Here is a 19,746-nt window from a genome sequence, read left to right as displayed (position 1 = left end):
ACGCGTCCGGGTAAAGCCAGGGGCCTGGTTACCACCGTCAATGTGTGTGACATGGTTAGACAGTCTACGTAACGGCAGCTCAAATCTGTGCGTGTTTTCTCGGCACCAGACCCCATGCTAAGTGCTTTACACATACGATCCCATCTCTCGGGCACAGCTAATCCCGGGAAACAAGTATTACTAGTCCCACTTTATAGACGAGATGGCTGAGGCCCAGGGAAGTGAAGGAACTTTCCTGGTACCACAGAGCTCATATGAAATAGGACCAGCACACCGTATGCTGGCCCTGATGCGTCACGGCACAGGGGGTCAGGGATTGCCTGGCTGGTTGTCCAGTGTGTTCCTGAAATACACCAGCCTGATTTACTTTTCCAACCGCCAAAAAAAGGAATGTTTGACCAGTGAGCTTGGTGAGGGGGCTCACAGTCTAAACTGGAAGGGAGCTCTCCAGTGGAATGCCACAGGGCTCTGTCCTAGAGACAGACCCGATATCCAGCTAGAGTGGGCCCCTGCTGGGAGCAGCAGAGACAAACCCAGTGACCTTCTACATGGCTGAATAAAAGACCCACATGTGGGCTTCAAAATCCACTGTAAACATGTTAGATCTACCTTTGTTAAGCAATACCCATGAAAAGGTTCTGAGGGCCTTGGTGGCCCCCAAGCACACCATGGGTATTGGGTCTCCAGGCCCAGATTAAGAGACTAAGAAGGCCTTCCTGCTCGTGGAGCCCAAGTCAGAAGCAGACTAGATGACCCCTGGAAGAGGGGGGATGTTCAACCCAACGGGAGATGGGGCTGGCGCAGAGCAGTGAGTCACTGACTTCCTAAATTGGTCACAACCCAGGAGGCGAGAGAGGTCCAGAGGGGAGAGAGAGGTCAGCGCGGTTGGTGGCATCAGGACAGTCTTCCTGGCAGGATGTGGGACAAGCCACACTCGGATGGGAAAAGGCAGACCCCAGGGAGCCATCTGGTCTGAGCCCCTGTGGCCCGCAGGACCCCCAAGTCACCCGGACTGGCTGGCTCTGGAACCGCCCAGCGCCCGCTGCTCTACCCGCTCCAGCCCCGGCCCTGCCTGAGCCCCACCTGAGTCCACTCAGTTCAGGGAGGGACTCCGGGACCACTACGTTCTTCCAGATATACTGTGGGCTGCATTCCTAGGCTACTTTAGAGAGGGATGGGTGGGGCCCAGAGATGTCGAGGGACTTGCCCGAGGCCACACAGCAAGTGGCAGAGCTCTGTGCAGGGACAGGGGCTGGGGTAGGGTAGGGAAGGGTACTGTTCAGGTGTTAAGGGCTTGCTGATGCCTGGGTGTCCCCTCTGCCCCCGCCTGTCCTGTCCTGGGAACGCCGCCAGGTTAGGGAAGCTGCAGGATAACCCTGGCCACTCACTACACAGGACCTTCCACAGCCTAAGTCAGACTCGCCCCAGAGTCCCAAGCTCTCCAGCGGCTCCTCCCTGCCCTTCTAGTGGAATGCAGACCCCTCCCCACATCCCACCTGCCCGCCTTCCCCATGCTCCAGCTCCCTCAGACACCCAGGCTCTTTCCCTTCTAATAGAAACACACAGAGGGATCAGGGTGCCCTGTACCCAGTCTCCTCCAATGGTGACATCTTGCAAAACTCCAGTGCAAACCTCGACCAGGATCTGGATGTGGGTCCAGTGGAGATGCAGGACGTCCCATCAAGGCGAGGACCCTCGTGTCCCTCCCACCTCAACCTGAGCTCCGTTCCTGTGATTTTGTCACTTCAAGGCTGTCATGTACGTGGCATCATACAGCGGGTAACCCTTTGGGGTCGGCATTTCCTCTCAGCATAACTCCCCGGAGGCCTGCCCAGGCGGCTGCTGTACCAAGAGTTGGTTCCTTTGTACACTGAGTCACCTCCGTGGTGTGAGGGCCTCAGCCTCAGGACGGCCTCACGGAGGACGTCTGGGTGTTTCCACTTCCGCGGACAAGGCCTCATGAGGCTGCCTGTGCAGGTCTCTGTGTGAGTAGCTCTGCGATTCTCTGGGGTAAGTGTCCAAGCTGCCCTGGCTGCGTCCTATGGTAGCTGTATGTTGGGTTTTGGTTTTGGTTTTTTGACAGAAGCCTCTGTCTGCCAGAGTGGCCGCACAGTTCTGTGCCCCCCACCAGCCACGTGTGAGCGACCCCCTCCCCCTGCTTCCTCGCCAGCCCCGGCTGTGGTCGCCGTTTCTCATCTCAGCCTTTCCTATGGGTGCGGAGTGCCTCGTCCCCTGTGCTGCCGAGAGACCATCTTTCCTGTGCGTATCTGCCGTCTGCGCAAGCACGTGAGCGTTCACTGCCAAGTTCCCAGAGCTGGTCACGCACCCCGGGTGGGAGGCCTCTGCGGGAGGTGCGGATCGACGATCATCTTTTCCCCTTTCGTCTTCCACACGGGATCCTTCGCCGGCAACGTTTTTAATTTTCAGGAATTCCAATTCGTCCAGTTCTCCTTTCATGGCTTGTGCTTTGGGTGTCAAGTCTCAGAACAGTTTGCCTGGCCCAAGAGCCCAAGGATTTTTCTCCTGTTTGTTCTTCTAAACGTTTTATGATTTTATGTTTATGTGTAAGTCTGTGAGCCATTTTGAATTCATTTTTGTAGACGGTATGGGACTTTCATCAAAGTTTCTTATTTTTTGGCCCGTGGAAGCCAGAGCCTGAATTTCCCCAAATTTCCTTCCAGTAACCCCTAGTTTATTCACTTTTCTTTATTATTCAAATATTTCTTGGTGCCGACTGAGCTTCTGGCCCCACAGGGTCCTGGGGCCCACAGGTCGAGTGTGTAAGACCCACGCCTGCCCTCTGGGGCTCACCGTCAGGCCTCGACTGGCCACGCCCTGACCCTCCCAGAAGCTGCCTTGGGATCAGACGGGGGTGTCCACGTCAGGCCCCCCAGGGCAGCCGAGGGGAGCGAGCCACCCGGGGACTGTCTGCATGGACCCCGTCCCGCCGTCCCCTTCCACACAGCGCCCCTGGCACCGCCCTGGGGGCCGCGATGGGGCAGGAACAATTGCCCGGCTTGTAGTCTCAGGCGGACACAAGCACGCTTTCACGAGCCCACAAGACCGGGTCTGTGCCGCCTGGCGCCAAAGGGAGCAGGCCCAGTGCCCAGCTGGGGAAGATGCTGCCCTGGCCACACCCCCAGCGGGCAGCAGGCAGAGGCTTCCCGCAGCCTGCAGCCTGGGTCCCCGTGCCCCAGCCGAGCAGGCAGCTGGGGCCAGACCTGCCCTCCAAGGAGGGGTGCCTGCCACGCCCCACCGCATCCCCGCCCAGGAAGACCCTGGGCTTCTGGGAGGGGGGCACCAAGTTCCAAGCAGCACAGGGTGGGGGGTCGAACCCGCACTCAAGGTTGGCAGAGCTCTGGTCCAATCCCAGCGGGGCCGCCGTATGAGTGTCCTGTGGCTGCTGTACAAAACGCCCCAAACTCAGCAGCTCAGAACAGCCCGACCTGCCACTTAGCCCTCCAGCCTGGAGGCCGCAAGTCCAAAGGCCCCCGTGAGCTGCTTCCTGCCAGGGTTCGGGAGGGTCCGTCTCCTCCTCCAGCTGCGAGCCGGTAGCTTGTCTCCCTCCTCCCCACGCCCTCTCTCTGGCCCTGGCCCTCCCACCTCCCTCCTGTTAGGGCCCTCGTGATGACATCGGGCCCCCCCGGCACGGGCAGCTTAGACCTGGTGGACACAAAAAAGTGAATCTCACTTGTTTTACTTTTATTTTGTACACGTGGCTCCTGTTGTATTATATTTATATTTATATCGTGCAGTGCTTTGCAGCGTGCAGATTCGTTTTGATTATTCAAATAGATATTTTATAAAGAAAACCGAAGGACGTGTGCATTGACCTCCTGACTCTCCTGCTGCAAAGAAACCTGTGGCCTCGGCCAGCCCTGCGTCCTGGGCCACACGGCCTAAGCCCTCGGGAGGCGCGGGGGTCTTAAGGTGGCTGCTGTCTGTTTTCGGGAAGCACGTGGGGACCGCGGGACCCCAGAGCGGGACAGCCAGCCCAGCCCGGGGGGCCGGGAGCGCGTCTGGGAGAGCGTGGAGCAGGACCCAGTCCCAGCCCTTGGCATGCGGGGTCATCTCTGCACCGTGCAGTGGGCCACCTGCCCCAAGAGTGATGGACACGACAGCCCCCCCAGGGCTCGCGGAGCTGCAGCTCCCACCCCAGCTCCAGGGACCACCCCTCACAGCCCACGAGACAAGGCCCAGGGCAGGTGCCCGCAGGGCTCACACCCGTCGTGGAGCCAGGAGCTGCTGCCCAGCCCAGCGGCAGCGACTTTCTGTGGGTCAGGCCCCTCTCCGGGTCGGTCTTTATTCTGGAACCCCCGTTCGGCTTTCCCAGGGAGCCTGCTCTGTCCAGCCTTTGGGGGGAGCCGCGTGGTAGGCTGCCCCCGCCAACTCCCATGGGCCCTTCCCAGCCTCCACAGAAAGGCCAGAGCCTGGACACTGGCCCAAAAGCTCTCTGGGCAACAGGGCGGGTGGCGCGTGCCCCTGCTTGGTTCTGGGGTTGATGGCGGCCTCGAGGCGGCCTTCTTGGGAGAGGCCGGGAGAGGCTCAGCCCAGAACCCCACTGCTCCCCAAAGTCCAGACACGAGGGTCGTGTCCCCAGCAGCACCCCCTTCCCGAGTCGCTGCTTAGAAACTCGGCCCCCCGAGGCCATCAGACCGTGGTCACCTGGGGTGGGCCCAGGGCCTGCTTCCTGCCACACAGCGCTCAGCCCCGCTGCCACCCCCCGGCCCCCGCCCCTGGGAACCGTAGCCAGCCCGTCACATCATGACCATGATAGAGGGCTTAAAACCCAAGGGTCCATCACCATCGACGGGTGAACGGAGAAAGAAAATGTGGTCCATCCACACAACGGGATATGATTCAGCCTTAATGAGGAAGGAAACACTGACACAGGCTAATGAAACTTGAGGACGTAACAGTGAAATGAGCCAGACGCAGAAGGACAGACACTGTGTGATTCCACTTCTACGCGGTCCCTGGGGGGGTCAGGGTCACAGAGACAGAAAGGAGGAGGGTGGGGGCCAGGGCCTGGGGGAGGGGGAGGGGGGTTAGTGTTTAATGGGGGCAGAGTCTCAGTTTGGGAAGACGAGAAAGTTCTAGAGACGGACGGTGGGGTGTCTGCACAACAGTGTGAATGTACTTGATGCTGCTGAACCGGACACTGAAAAATGGTTAAGATGGTAAGTTTTATGTTATGACTATTTTATCACAATAGAAACAAAACAAAAGGAATAAAATCTTCTATTAAAGACTGCAGACCAAAACACGGAGTCAGGAAGATGTACTTCATTGCACATTTAATAGCACATGCAGCATTCAGAACATCGCGATAAATAGGGCAGGGCTTACACACCACAGAAACACCCACAGGCAAAGGCAGGGGTCACCCCGGACCAGGCAGCCTCCCCTGGCTGCACGGGCAGGAGCAAATCGGGGTAACTGCACTACTTCGTTTGTCCTTCAGGTCACCAGGAGTCCCGTGAGGCACGGGCCCCAGGCCCCTCCAGCTCACGTGAGAGCTGGCCTGACGACACTTCCCAGGGGGAATCGATTGATTGATGACTTAGGTGTGTGGGCCCAGGGCTGGTGAGACTCACATTTGTCCCACATGGGGGAGGCGAGGCTCGGATAACGGGCTTTCCCACCAGGGCGAGACTCCTGGTTAACGGGAGGCGTGTCTGCTGGAGAATCACGCACCGGGGACTCTGCTCCTGACAACTTCATCCAGAATGTGTTTTAGAAAATCCCTCCACTTCCTCCCCAGTCTCCACGAGGCTGCTCTGCAGAGCTGTGGAAGGCAGCGGGGCCCTCCCCCGGCCCCGGGAGCAGCTCACCGTACCTCGGAATGCCCCAGACTCACACGGCGCGCCCTTCCTCTCCCGGGCGTCTCAGCCCAGTGAGGGTGACCCCTGCCCCTGACGGCCAGGCGAACTGGTCGGTGCGCCCAGCTTTCCAGGAAAGGGGAGGGTCACGCCCACTCCCCTAAACATGCCGTGGGCTCCTGGGGGCCACCCCCCCTCTGAGGCCGGAACTAGCTTAAGCCGCCAGAGCCCCCCCACCCCTGGCATCTTGGGAGGACCCTCTGTGGGGCGGCGGGGGCGAGCATCTGGGGGAGGGGCTGGACCCTCTCTCTCTTCAGCCTCAGCTTCTCGCTCCAAGCCCAAGAGTGCCTGTGGGGACCCCCTGGGATGTCATCGCCCCACGCCCTGGCCACAGACCGGGTGGCCGCGCATCACGGGGGTCGGCCGCCGGCAGCTGCCCAGCCTGATCGGCGAGGAGGGCCTCCCAGAGCTGGGCCCTGACCCCAGAAGACGTGGGGAGGAAGGCGGGGCCCTGAAGAGGAGCCAGCGGGGGACGGGGAGGGGAGACGGGGAGGGGGCCGCCACCTCTGGGGGTGACCCCTTGGCTCCCAGGTGGGCCCGAGGGAGGGGCGGTGCCCGGCTGCCAGCCTCAGCTGGACGCGCACGCGGACAGCAGCAGGCGCGGCGCTCAGACGGTGAGGGAGATGAAGCTGTTGTAGCGCTGGATGCTCCTCTGGAGGATCTCGGAGCAGGGGCCCAGCACGCGCTCGAAGCGGGGCCGGTCCAGCTTCACGCACGTCAGCGGCCCCCGGGCCACCACGGTGGCCGCCCGGGGCCGGTTCAGCAGCAGCGCGATCTCCCCTGGGGGCGAGAGAGGGCGTCAGGGCTGCGGGTTTAGGGGCAAAGCGAAACCTCAGGACACGAGGCCGCACCTGAGCGAACATCTGGAGTGAGCGTGTCCCACAAAGCACTGGGACACACTTGCACCAACGCCTGGAACTCAGACCGCGCCGGGCCTGGTCCTGACCCGCGTTCTGCCCTCCCGGGGCAGCCGGCACCCAGGACGGGCCGTCAGGACGCCCAGGCCTCGGCCAGGTCCTCCCGCGCCCCTGCGGACCTCATCTCAGGCCCTCCTGGGGCCCCGCGAAAGGGTCGCTACCCCAGGAGGGAGCGGACCCCACGACTCACCGAAGTAGTCGGAGGGCCCGAGGCGCCCCACCTCCACATACTCTTCACTGGGGGACCGGCGCTGGAGGACAGAGGCTGTGCCCTGCGAACGCCAAGGGGACTCGTGAGCGTCGGCCGGCTGGGTCGGGGTGGGCAAAGGCGGGGGTGCCCAAGGCCACCGCCGAGGGGTCACCCCCGAGGGGCCCCGCCCGCATCCCCCTCCCACTGGCTCCACGCCCCCCATCTAAAAGTGAGGCGTGGGGTCTGGGAGCTGCGGCTGTGCTCTGGCCGAGGGCACCTCCCGGGCACCACCATCCTCACCGGCCCGGCTCCTGCCCCAAGCTGTCTGCCCGCGGGCGGGGCGCGGGCAGAATCTGGAGGGGCCTCCGAGGGCAGCGCTGCTCCGAGCTGACCTTGGCTTAAGTTTCAAGGACGGGAGGCGCGTGGCCTCGCGGTCACGCCGCCCCGCTAAGCGATGCGGCCCCCTGGCCTCCAGGCGGGGTGTCCGCGACACTGGGGCTCAATGATTAACGCCGGCCTAGGCAGCTGGGCAAGGCCGCGTTCCACACCAGAGATTCGGCCTTCGGGGGCCGCAGCCTCGGCAGCAACGAGCCGGCACCAGTGGCTTCCGCGCACAGAGCCCCCTGGCCTGCCGTCTGGGGGGACCCGGGGGCCGGAGCCTCGTCGGAACCCGGAATCTTCCCCACACGCCTGAGGAGTAGCAGCAAGGCCTTATGAATCACCCCGCCAGCCCCACTGGCCTCACCGGCCGCTGCCAATGCCCTGGACGCACAGAGGAGTGTGGTCTGTCTCGAGGTGGGCCCGGCTCAGCCTGGCTCACCCAGACCCGGCCTCGCCAGCGCTGGCCTGGCCGCGCCCGGGTTAGCGGGTAACCCCCTCCGCCTGGGCCGCAAGACACTCGGTCAGAAGACCCCGCCAGTGCCCGCCGCAACTGGGACCTCCGGACCCCCTGGGCGGACCCACGCCGGCCCCCACTCCAGCCACAGGGCCGCTCGGCTCCCAGGCGTCTGGGGTGCTTATGAAGCTGGCTGACAGATGGAGCAGGACCCGGAAACAGCAGACCATCTCCACCCGACCCGGGCATTCCGGGAGCGCTCCCCGGGCCGTGCGCCCACAGGACACATGGTCCCGTGCTGACCCCACAGAGAGGAGTGGAGTCCTGCTCCCACCTGCCGCTGGAGTGGAGGGCAGTCAGGTCCAGGGATGACGGCACTGCGGCGCTTTTCTTGAGACAACGTTGCATTAACCTAACTATCGTTTACATGCATGCCTTTTCACTTATATAACTTACATGCCTTTCATTCCCATTTTAGACAATTTTCCATTTTACAATTGGATCATTTTCCTCTTCAGGACCCCAGGGACGGAACTGAAGTTCCAGTTTACAGAATTACTCAGTGAAACTCCAGGCTTAAAGCATCTGATGAGATGCTTCAAGCTCCAAACAACAGAAAACCCAATTCAAGGTGTCTAAAGGCTACTAAGGGTAACTGCTCTCCCGCAGAACCAGAAGATTGCGAGAGGGCTTTCAGGGCTGGCTAATTCAGAGGCCCACAGACATATCTGGACACAGGCTTGTCCTTGCCTCCTGCTCTGGTGGCCTCAGTCAAGTCCTTGTGCTGGCACCGTGGCTGCCACAGTTCCGGGAGTCACCCAATGCCTCCCCCATGCCATCAGCAGGAAAACCTTCTGGAAGCTCCCGGCAACCTCCCCTCACACCTCACTGGCCAGAGCAGGTCACGTGCAACTAATGTGATTGGCTCCCACTCCTCAGGCTCTGCCCTGCCCGCTTGGGATAGGGGTGAGGATTAGGGCTCAGTGGGCGCAGAAGAGCAGGGATGGGCTCGGGTGGGCCACCGTTCTGTTTCTCACTTGTCCCCCACCCCATGCAGACACCTCCCTGCCCTCTGTCTTCTCCGGAACCAACCGTATCCCCCATGGTCACTGGCAGCATTTCTCTCCTGGTCACATGTGGACCGGCCCATCTTACGATCGAAGGCAGGTTGACGAGATGAAATCTGTTTCCACTGGGATGGATGGAGCTTTCCCACTCGGGACCTTGACACAGAGGATGTACGCGCACCCGTAAGACTGATGTAATAACAGACCCTCCAGGCTGGATGGCATGAAGATGAAAGGTCCTCAGGGGGAGCCCCGAAGAAGCAGAATCAACAGGGAACAGGCCGGCCACTCCGCCCGGTCCTCCCACGTCCCAGGGCTGCAGGAGCACGTGGCCACGGGACCACGTTGTCCCCAAGGGGGTGTGCACTGCACCACACTCTCTTCCCGCTGCTGGCAGCCCAGCCTCCACTGGGGGACGTCTGCCACGGGCGCCAATGGGCAGTGGGGCCACGAGAGGAAGGGCCACGCAGGACACAGCCACGGCCCCCAGGGGTGCCCGTGATGGCCGTGGGGTCACCACTTCACAAGACAGACACTTCCTTATTCTCCACCGCAGTGGTTCGGGGGCTCTTTGTTGCAGCAGCCGAGGCTGCCAGGCCGCCACCCCCAAGCCCTGACGCAACGGCAGGACGTTCCTGTCCTGGGAAGGCACAGCCGCCAAGCCCGAGGGCGGGGAGCGAGGGAAACGGGCGGATGGACTCGATGGGGTGGGACCTCCAACCCGCAGGGCCCGGCGTTCCCACGACACGGGCCACAGGCGCGACCAGCACACGCCCGGGTCTTCCCATCCCAGCGAAACCACCGCAGCCCTGGAATAGTCGTGCTGTCCAAGCTCGTTTCCCAGACGGCCGTGAAGGCAGCTTAGACATCCTCAGGGAACTGAGAGCCGGAATTCTGGGGGCTGGAAAAACACACTTGCCAAAACTCTGGATCATATTCCCCAAATTTCTCATCGATTCTAACCCAACTCTAAAAATAAATCAGGTCACATAGGAATCGGCCGGGGAGGATGCAGGAGAAAAATGTCACTGCTGGAGTCTGGGGGAGAAGGGGTTACGGAAGACCCGTTTTCCTTTCAACGCTTTTCATTTTGTACATTTTTCTACAGAGTCGAAACCCAAATCAGCTCTTTGGTTTCGACAACGGGCACGCGTGACCTTTATGAGACAGAAACCAGCCAAGGTCGAGGAGAACGCACTCCCTGAAGCAGGGCCTTGGGCTTCCCACTCCCTGAAGCAGCCCCTCCAGCCTGGCCTAGAGCCCCCCTGACCAGGTCAGGCGATGCCACAGCCGGGAGGCGCGGTCCCGCCTGTGCGGGCCTCGCCCTCCCCAGGGACACGGCCCGCCTCCCTCTCCTCCATCCTTCGGGCCGTCACCCACTCCTCCTGCTTGTGAGCCGGACTCCGCTAGAGGGTCGGGAAACCTGCGCGGTGGAGAACAGCAGGCACGGGCGCCCCCCAGAATCCACACCCTGGTGGGGGTCAGAGCAGATAGATCAGGGCTGTGGGCCGCTGGCCCCGCGCCCACGGTGCGGCCCGGGGTGGGGATGGGGGACGTCAGGGTCAGCGGCTCAGTAGGGGCGGCGCCTGGTGAGAGAGGAGCCCCCGCCAGGGACTCGCAGCTGTGCCGGGCAGAGACTGGAGCTTGTGCGCGTCCAGCCCGACAGGGGAGGGGACACACAAGCATGTCCGTGTGAAGGCCAGCCGTGCAGTGGGCAGTCGCTCTCAGATCCCACTGACACCAAGTTCAGGGAGAGGAAGCGCTATTTTATTTGAATAAATATCTATCTTAAAAGAAACAGTATCACAGCCATAATCGGGAACCAGCATCACTTCCCGTAAGTTAAAGGGCAACTGAAAAAAGAACACGAGGAGGCAGGTACAGGAAGGTGTGAAGACAGCAGCCTCCACCCGAGGTGCCCTCGACGCGGCCTGAGCCCCGCGCTCTGGGCGGCTCCCCGCGGTCCAAGCCCGGCTCCACGACGTGCTGGCCGCAGCCCGGGGAAGGCCAGGCACCGCCCGAGCCTCGGTTTCCTCATCTGCAGAACAGATACGTCGCCGGCCACCGCAGACTCGGGGAACCAGGACGCGCAGGCCTGCGGCAGCACGGCCGTCATGGGGCCAGAAGCCGCCCTCGGGCCACCCAGCTCCCGGCCAGTGGGCGGCAGTGGGTGAGGCAGTCGACACCCCCGCACGGGGATTCGTCCAGGACAGCGCATCTGTTGGACTTTCCACGGACAAATCAGGCGTCTTTATGGCAACGGTCTTTGCACGCTGCTTATCTCTCCTCCCCTGGTGCCAGGAATCCCATCCGGGGTAAAGCAGGACCTCGGAATCCAGCAAATGAGTTCCACATCTGTCTGTCTGGGAACGCCTCATGCTGTGTGCGGATACCAGGGAAACCAGAGCTGGGAACGGCTGCGGACGGGGAACACAGGCCCTCAGGGTTCCTCCAGCCTCCTGAGGGGGGCCAAGGGGAGGGAGGAAGACGGTGCTTTTATACTTTTTTGGGGGGCGCATCCCCAACTTTTAAAACTGTTTCTTACGCTAATTAAAAAAAAAAAAATCAGAAAGAAGCCAAGTCAATGAGAAGGACTGTCTGAGGGCGCCACACACACCGTCACGGGGGCAGAGGAGGTGGCGTCACCCTCTTCTGAAGATGCTTCTGTGTCACTGGTCTTATCCCAGCAAGTGACATTTTACGTGCACAATTTTTAAAAATTCATTTTAGAAAAGGCTCTCATCCCTGAACCCAGAAGCTCTGAGCTCCAGGCCTCGGCACCCAGACGCGGACCTCGGCAGCCTCACGGGAATCTTCACATACTGGGTGCTCCTGGGGACGCACGGCCGAGGAGGCCCGAGGCACACGACAGCACGTCAACCTGGGGGCACCGCGTCTGGGCTCAGTGTGTCCGCCCACAGGGGATGTGGTCAGGCCACTGCAAAGCCCAGGAGTGCCCGCCTGGCCGGCACTGGGAGCCGTCCTCACCAGGGAAAGGGTGACTGAGGTGCACGGGCTGGGGCCTACAAAAGGGGGGGCTCCAAGAGGATGGGCCCCCAGCCCCGGCCCCCAGATGACAAGGTGACGAGAAAGGAGACGCGTCAGGACTGGGAGCCCCTTGGACTCCTCTGACCCTCTCGGTGGACATCAGAGCCGCCCGAGACAGGGCGTGGGCGATCCCGGGTGTGAGAGCCCCCCGGTGGGACCAGGAGTGGTGCTGAAGAGCACCAAGCAGACACCAGGTGGGGGGGCATCTCCAACTCCTCTGAGATCCAGCAACTGTGCTCCTTGGTATTTACCCACAGGGTCAGGTTGAAAGCTCATGTCCACACAAAAACCCGCACGAGGATGTTTACAGCAGCTTTATTCATAGCTGTCAAAACCTGGAAGCAACCAAGGTGTCCTTCAGCAGGTGACGGGTAAATAAACTGGTTCATCCAGACAGCAGAATATTATTCAGCATTAAAAGAAATGAGCCATCAAGCCCTGAAAAGCCACGGAGGAAACTTACATGCGTATCACTGAGTGAAAGGCGCCAGTGAGGAAAGGCTTCAGGCTGTGTGCTTCCAACTACACGGCATTCCGGAAAAGGCAAAACTAGGGAGACAGTGAAAAGACTGAGCGTTGGGGCGTGGAGGGCGTGACCAGGTGAGCAGAGATGACTTTTACGGCAGGGAAACTACTCTGTGTGATACAGGAACAACCAACCCGTCGTATGCATTTGTCCAAACCCACAGAACGTACAGCACCCAGAGTGAACCCTACTACGTGGACCCTGGGTGACTGTGAAATGTCCACGCAGCTTCATCGATCGTGAGAGATGCACCATCTGGCGGGGGTGTTGGTAGTAGGGGAGGCTGTGCCCGTGGGGGGGGAGGGGCTGGTGGGAAATCTCAGCACCTTCCCATCCACTTTGTTATGAACCCAAAACTGCCCTTAAAAGATACAGTCTCTAAATAAAAAGAACTCCTCTGAGATCCGGATACCTCTCATTACTGGTGACCCAGCTGGCATGGAGGACAGAGGTCCGAGTCAGCCGGGACCGGTGGACATGGGTGCAGCGTGGCTCCCAGCCCAGCCTGGCTTCTGGAAAAGCGTTCCTTCTGGTTCAGTCCAGAAGGAAAGTTTATCTTCCTGCTACTTTCTGGACCAAGACTGCCGTCCTTTGATACTGACCGTGGCCAGAGGGCACTGCTCTCACTCCCTGGACGGGGAGGGTCTGGCACCGACCACGGAAACCCCACGGTAACTAACGGGAGGCGGAGACCTCACTCACCCTGCGCAGACGCCGACCGGACTCGGGCACCTCCTGGCGGGGCCCCCGAGGCTGAGCCGTGAGGGACGCCGCCCGTCGGGTGGAGGGCCGGGGTGAGCCCCTCAGACAGGTTCTCCAGTGAGGGAGGGTCCCAGGACGGGAGCAAACCCACCAGGCCCGTGGGAGGCCCCTCGGGAGCCGGAGCCTCACGGCGGGATGGCTGTGGGCGTCTGGCTCACAGGGAAGCTTGGGCAGCTGGACGAGATGTCCCTGACCTTGCAGGGGACACAGGGTGGACGTCCAAACTCCTTGTCTGGAGCGCAGGGTGTGTGTGGTCCTGCTTCCCCGAAGTTGGCACTGCCCCCCGCCCCCACTCAGCCCCCAGCACCCCACCTCCCACCACACCTGGCGCCCCTGGCCTCGTGCCCAGTGTTCCTCTGGATGCCCTTCCCCGACCTTCTCCATTTGGAGGACTCCTACTCATACGTCAATGCCCAACCCACCGCCACCCAGGGTCACTGCTCCACCTCCCTGGCCTTCCCTTCTCCATGTGGGGCGGCAGCCATCGCCCCCCACCCCCCTCCCCCAGTACACTGAGCCTCGGCCTGGCGCACAGTGGGGGCACAGACGGGCTGAGTCACAGACGGCTGTGACCTTGGATCCGTGCACTGCGGCCTGCAGCGGTCTCCCTAGAAGTTCCCGAGACGACGGCGAACTCGGGACACGCTTCAGACGCGAGGGGGGAGCAGCAGGCACTGGGATCAGCTAGCAAAGCCCCCGGCCAACGGCAGCTCCGAAAGGGGCTGCCTAGAAGTTGCTTCAACACCGTGGACATTCATAAAAGTGCTTTCCAAACAGAGGAGACACATCCAATCTCACGTTTCCATGGCAATGCCTCCAGCTGTGCAGCCCGCCTGGGAGCCGGCGGGGAGGAAACCCGCTCCTGTCCAGCTGCCCCCAGGCCCCGGAGGTTCTGCCAGGCGTGGAATCTGGCCACGGGGAGGGTTGCAGCAGAGGGGACCTGAGACCCAGGCCTGGCCCCGCCCACGTCCTCTCCCCAGGGTCTTCCTGGAGGGAGAGGAGGTCCAGGGAGTAAGCTGAGTCTGCAAGCCTCACAGGACTTGGCACGTGCTCGACGCGTCTGGCCCCTCCCTGCCAGCCCCACATGCCCTCTCTCCCTGGGGGAGGCCCACCAGGGTCTGTCCTGCCAGACGCAGCCGGGAACGCCCGCAGGTCCCACCGCGGGCGGCCGAGAGCTCCTCGGGCTACCGGGCATTTCAGGCCTCGGTAATTAAAGAGGTCCCGGGAACAGCCAGGGCACCTACAACCCCCCGGGCTGTGGCAGGTCGCGTCCTGAGGGGCCAGGGATGCTTGGGCCCCTGGGAAGACCCACTGGTGCTTTCTGCTCTCACGTCTGTGAGGCCCCAGGTTGACAACCGCAGGCCTGCCCTGGTCGGCTGAGAACATGCTCCAGGAGCTTTGGGGGCCAGGTGTCCGAGGGGCTGGCAGCGCCCACAGCTTCAGAGACAGCTGGTGTGAGCACACAGAGCTCAGAGCCAAGGAGCCCCCTGCCAGGTGGCTTGGCACGGAGACCCTGGGGTCACGCGAGCCCCGCTCTGCCAGCCCCGCCTGGCTCCCAGAGGCCAGCACGTGCTGTTAAGGACTCATCAGGCGCCTGCAGGAGCCGCTTCTCACGTCTGTGCAGGTGCGGGTCTCTGCCAGCCTCCACACCTGGGGAAACAGCTCCCAGAGCAGCCTGTCACCGGCCCCAGGCTGTGCTCACCCGCATCCACCCAGGAGAGCAGAGGGGTGGACTGAGGCCCAGCCAAGGGCGGGGGCCCGGGGGAGCCCGCGCTCCTGCTCCCCTAGATGAGGCCTTGGCACGGCCTGCGGTCCACAGGGGAGGAGCGGGACTCGGCCAGTCCACACGCAGGGAGCCGGGGGCCTGGCCCCAAGGCCAGCATGGCCCCCGCAGGTGTTGCTTCCACAAAGAGAAAGGGCAGCACCAGGCCTGCCAGCCACGGGAAGACGCCAGCCAGGCTCCCGCAGCCCCGCCCCGCTCGCAGAGCCAGCACGCAAGGCAGGAGCCCCGGGCCCCGCCCGCTGCAGCTCTGGGGCCTCGGAGCAGCCGGGCCCCTACACCCACCTGAGCAGAGGCCTGACTGTTCCGGAAGAGTCGGAAGGCAGTGGTACTGGTCAGGGCTCTCCGGAGAAAGAAGACCAATGGCCTGTGCGCTTGGAGAAAGATTTACGATAGGGAATCTGCTCGCACGACCGTGGGGCTGGCGCGCAAACTCTGCAGGCAGGCCGGCAGGGAAGAGTGGGTGCCGGGACCCAGTCCAGAGGCCAAGGCCGGCTGCGGGGAATCCCTCTTCCTGGGGGACCTCGGTCCTCTTCCTCTTAAGGAGGCCTTCAACTGACTGGACGAGGCCCACGCTCACCACAGAGGTCAGGGGCTCCACCCAAGGTCAACTGACATCGGTGTCAACCGCATTTGAGAAGCACCTTCACAGAAACACCTGGAGACCCGCGTTGGACCGAACATCTGGGTCCTGAGGCCTGGCCAAGTCGACCCATGAAATCAGCCCTCACAGCGGGTCCCGGGGCCTGGGGCCCTTCCCGGCGTATCCGCAGCGGAAACGTCTTTTCCTGTCCGGCCGTCAGCTTCGTGGGTGTCACGAGAACACGGGGCGGACGATGTGCTGAAACATAACCAAGTGCAAGCAGCCTGTTCGAGGGAATCTGCTCAGATCTTCCCGCCAAGTCCTCTAAAGGCCACGTCGGCTCACACCTTGGTAGTCCTGGGAGAGAACAGGGCTCTGGGGCAGACACCAAACCCCTTTCAGGTGCGGCCGGTGACCACTTCTGGCCCCGTGGGAGACAATGGCTTGAGGCTGCAGAAGTCTCTGAGGCTGCATTTCAGTTCTGAGCGTGGGATGCCTGTGAACCCTCAGGCACCACCGTGACTTACCCAATTTGGTGGACCACAGAGGAAAAGGGAAAAGAATCCAAGTTGCCAAGGAAACCACTTCGAATACATTTTACGATGTTGTGAAAACCGTACCTTCCAAGGGGGCTGGGTTACACTCCGGGGCCTGTACCATCGCTGTTACTGTGACTCTGCCCCCACCGCCACCCCCTCGGTCAGCGGTCGGGGGACACTCGGCCACAAAGCTGAACTCCCTCAACAGAACCAGCAGTGTCCCCGTCCCCGAATCGCTCTCCCACGGCCCTCCTCGGACAGCTTTTGTGGCAGGAGGCGTCAGGAGCCCCTGGAGAGGGTCCCCACCCCACCCACCACCATCTCCTGGTGATTCTACAAGGAACACGCTGCCCGTAACACAAACCACACAGTCGTGGCGCCAGGTTCGCCCTCAAAGACGATCACGGAACTCGGCTCTGACGGCCTTTAATGGATGAGCCAGAACAACGTCCAGCCCCAGAGCAGCAGAGACGATGCAGACAGACACCCCCGGCCCAAAGGGCGTCAGTGGAAGGGCGAGGAGGTAGGGACACGCAGGAAACACAGGAAGCAGTGCGCACACCACTCACGCTGCTCTAGAGAAGTGCGGGATGCTCGGACACACACGTGCACGTGTGCACATTCACACACATGCGTGCACACGCACGCTCACGCCCACAGTGAGGGCCCAGCACTCCCGGAGCAAAAGGGCGGGTCCAGAGCAGGGATGCAGGGGCAAGACACGGCCGCGTCTGGGACCCACTACCTGCTGTCTGCGTGTGCTTGGGGAAGGACCTCACGGGTGAGTCAGACTGCACAGCCGCGGGGTCACACTCGAAGCTCCCACTGTCACAGTCCCTGTGAGCTCTGTGAAGAGCCCCCGCCGACCCCCGTCTTTCACACGGCTTCACAATTTTTCTACCCGTGGCCTTGGCCCCAGAGAATAACGGACGACTATCTGTGTCGGCCAGAGCTGCTCATTCCCTCGGCCTCAAAACCATCGAAACCGAGGCTGCAAACTCAACAGCCTGCAAGTGTGTGCAGAGCCTGCCGGTGAGGCAAGGGGGCAGGGTGAGGTCTGGGGCAAAGTGGGGAGCATGTCACACCCGGGGCAGCCGCCTCTTGGGTCCAGCCGGCTGCAGCCAGGCAGGGATGCAGATCCAAAGTGGACAGATCCAGATGTTCAAGAAGAAGAGATCCAGGTTTTCATGTAAAATACCTGATTTTTGTTTTATTTTGCTGGGCACGGGCTTTCTCTAGTTGCAGCGAGCAGGGGCTACTCCTTCATTGTGGTGCGCAGGCTTCTCATTGTGGTGGCTTCTCTTGTTGCGGAGCACGGGCTCTAGGCTCGCGGGCTTCAGTAGTTGTGGCTCGCCGGCTCTAAAGCGCAGGCTCAGTAGTTGTGGCGCACGGGCTTCATTGTTCCGCAGCATGTGGGATCTTCCCCGACTAGAGCTCAAAACCGAGTCCCCTGCATTGGCAGGTGGATTCTTTTTTTTCTTTTTTTTTTTTTTTTAGCATCTTTATTGGAGTATAACTGCTTTACAATGGTGTGTTAGTTTCTGCTTTATAACAAAGTGAATCAGCTATATGTATACATATATCCCCATATCCCCTCCCTCTTGCGTCTCCCTCCCACCCTCCCTATCCCACCCCTCTAGGTGGTCACAAAGCACCGAGCTGATCTCCCTGTGCTATGCGGCGGCTGCTTCCCACTAGCTATCTATTTTACATTTGGTAGTGTATATATGTCCATGCCACTCTGTCACTTCATCCCAGCTTACCCTTCCCCCTCCCCGTGTCCTCAAGTCCATTCTCTAGTAGGTCTGCGTCTTGGCAGGCGGATTCTTAACCACTGTGCCACCAAGGAAGTCCCTGATTTTTAAATAGTGACAATTAATTCAAATGTTTTTTTAAAAAAACACGGTGCAGGCCAGTGCAAAGCCCAACACCCCCTGTGTCCGACGGCAGGCTTAGCTGCACTTGGAGGGCGTGAGCACGTCTCTGCCGGAACGTCTTCCAGAAACCATGAGCCAGACACTGGCTGTCTTTGCAGGACGATCTGAGATAAAAAACACAGACCTCGAGGGGCCACAGTTCCCTCAAAGTCCTGAGAGAAAAGCCCCGGAGATGTTCTGAGTCAAGCCGTAACTTTCACCCCAAGGGCTCACTTCTGGGGGGAGCAGGCGTGAGGGTTTGGGATGACCTCTCTGAGGTCACGGCCGGGGCGGGAGCTGAAACGCAGGGTTGCGGCCTCTCAGGTCTACGGAGGGCAGACCTGGCTGGCAGGCATCATCATTTGTTCTGTCTGTGGTTTTTCCCTTTCTTTCAAGAAACACTGTTGAATGAGTCACCCACCCCAGGACAGGAATGCTGCCTGTGGGTGGATGCCCCCGCGGGGTTCCTGCAGAAGCACCCCCAGCCCTGGGGCTCAGGTGGGAACCATGTCCATCGTTCAGCTGCAACCCCAAGGGCCCTCCCGCCCCAGGCTCAGTGCCGAGATGTGGACCGGGAGGTAAGCAAGGTCCCGGTTCCCAAATGCACACTGTAAAGCTCTGTGCTGGCGCCATCAAGACCCTCCCGAGGTGGTTCTCCTGCTGACCCCACAGCCTTCCAGATCTTTCCTGCGTGATCAGCAGGCAGGTGGCGGGAAGAACCGCAGGCACGCCCTCCTAGGAGGGGCTGCTGCGGGAGCCCAGATAAAGTCCCCGCGGACCTCGCGGGTCACAGGGCGGGACTCCGTTTGTGGACTGAGGCACAGAGGTGGGCAGGCGCCAGCCAGCGGGACCCGGGGCATCCTCGCCGACAGCAGCAGCCTGGGAAGTCGCTTCTGTTGTTTTACACCAAGAAAGTGGCTCCAAGTCCGGCGATGTCGGCCAAATGTCACCAGGGGTTGAGCCTTTGTCACTTCCTTTCTCTGCACCAACCCCAAGGCTGGCACCACTCTCTCTGGACGGCACAGCGACCCTCTCTGCGGCCGCGGCCGCGACCAGAGCGGGGTTTCAGACTCGAGCTGCCCCAGCCTCTGCCGCGCTGAAGGCTCCTATTCTCCAACGGCAAAACGTGCAGCTGGAGCATGTGCTTTCCCCGGCAGGCGACATAAATTCTTCCCGCCAGGAGGGCCAGGGAAGTAGGAAGTGAGCCAAACTCACATAGTTTTGGGTCTGTGTCATGGGGAGGGTCCCATGGCGAGGCGGCCCCGGGGACCATAGCCTAGGCGCAGCCCCAGGCGGGGGGGAGACACACCGGTCACGCAGCTGCTCGCCCCCATCAGTGACAGGCTGAGCGTGGCGGCCTCGGATTACGGCCCAGAGCCAGCTGTCGCGGTGGTGGGGGATGGAGGAGGGAACAGTGACTCACGCGGGTCCAGGTGGAAAAATCTGGCGCCAATCTTCCAAATTAAACTTTCAACTGGAGACCACTGACATTCACACGCAGTTGTAAGAAGGAGCACAGAGAGATCCCACGTGCCCTCAATTCACACATCTCCCCCAAGAGGATGCACTCGTCACGCCGGGTTCCGGCTCAGGGCGCCCCCCACACCCCGGCCGTGTCCGGATCCCCACGTTCACCTGCACACCTGGCGTGCTCAGTCCGTGCAATGTCTGCACACGTGTGGGCTCGGGGACCCGACCCAC

The 19,746-nt window shown here is 61.4% G+C and overlaps 1 protein-coding gene across 10 annotated transcripts in view; it reads right to left on the bottom strand.

Annotated features, from left to right (window-relative positions):
• Positions 1–5,280: 5,280 nt before the first annotated feature.
• PRKAR1B (protein kinase cAMP-dependent type I regulatory subunit beta) overlaps positions 5,281–19,746 on the bottom strand; it is an 86,145-nt gene continuing 71,679 nt past the window's right edge. For 3 of the 10 annotated variants that reach the window (XM_059898756.1, XM_059898757.1, XM_059898755.1), the window contains 2 exons: positions 6,990–7,071; positions 5,281–6,662 (listed from right to left, as the gene is read on the bottom strand). In XM_059898756.1, coding sequence (XP_059754739.1) covers positions 6,490–6,662; positions 6,990–7,071 — 255 coding nt within the window. In that variant the 3' untranslated portion in view covers positions 5,281–6,489. Of the gene's footprint in view, positions 6,663–6,989; positions 7,072–10,636; positions 11,351–12,030; positions 12,275–12,402; positions 12,489–13,167; positions 13,422–13,739; positions 15,849–17,775; positions 19,530–19,746 lie in introns of those variants that run through there. The other 7 variants (XR_009497767.1, XR_009497769.1, XR_009497768.1 and 4 more) reach the window with 7 other exon arrangements.

The sequence above is a fragment of the Balaenoptera ricei genome, chromosome 15 (assembly GCF_028023285.1).
Source record: "Balaenoptera ricei isolate mBalRic1 chromosome 15, mBalRic1.hap2, whole genome shotgun sequence".
In the NCBI taxonomy this organism is placed as follows: domain Eukaryota; kingdom Metazoa; phylum Chordata; class Mammalia; order Artiodactyla; family Balaenopteridae; genus Balaenoptera; species Balaenoptera ricei.
This window is presented reverse-complemented; position numbering and strand designations above follow the sequence as displayed.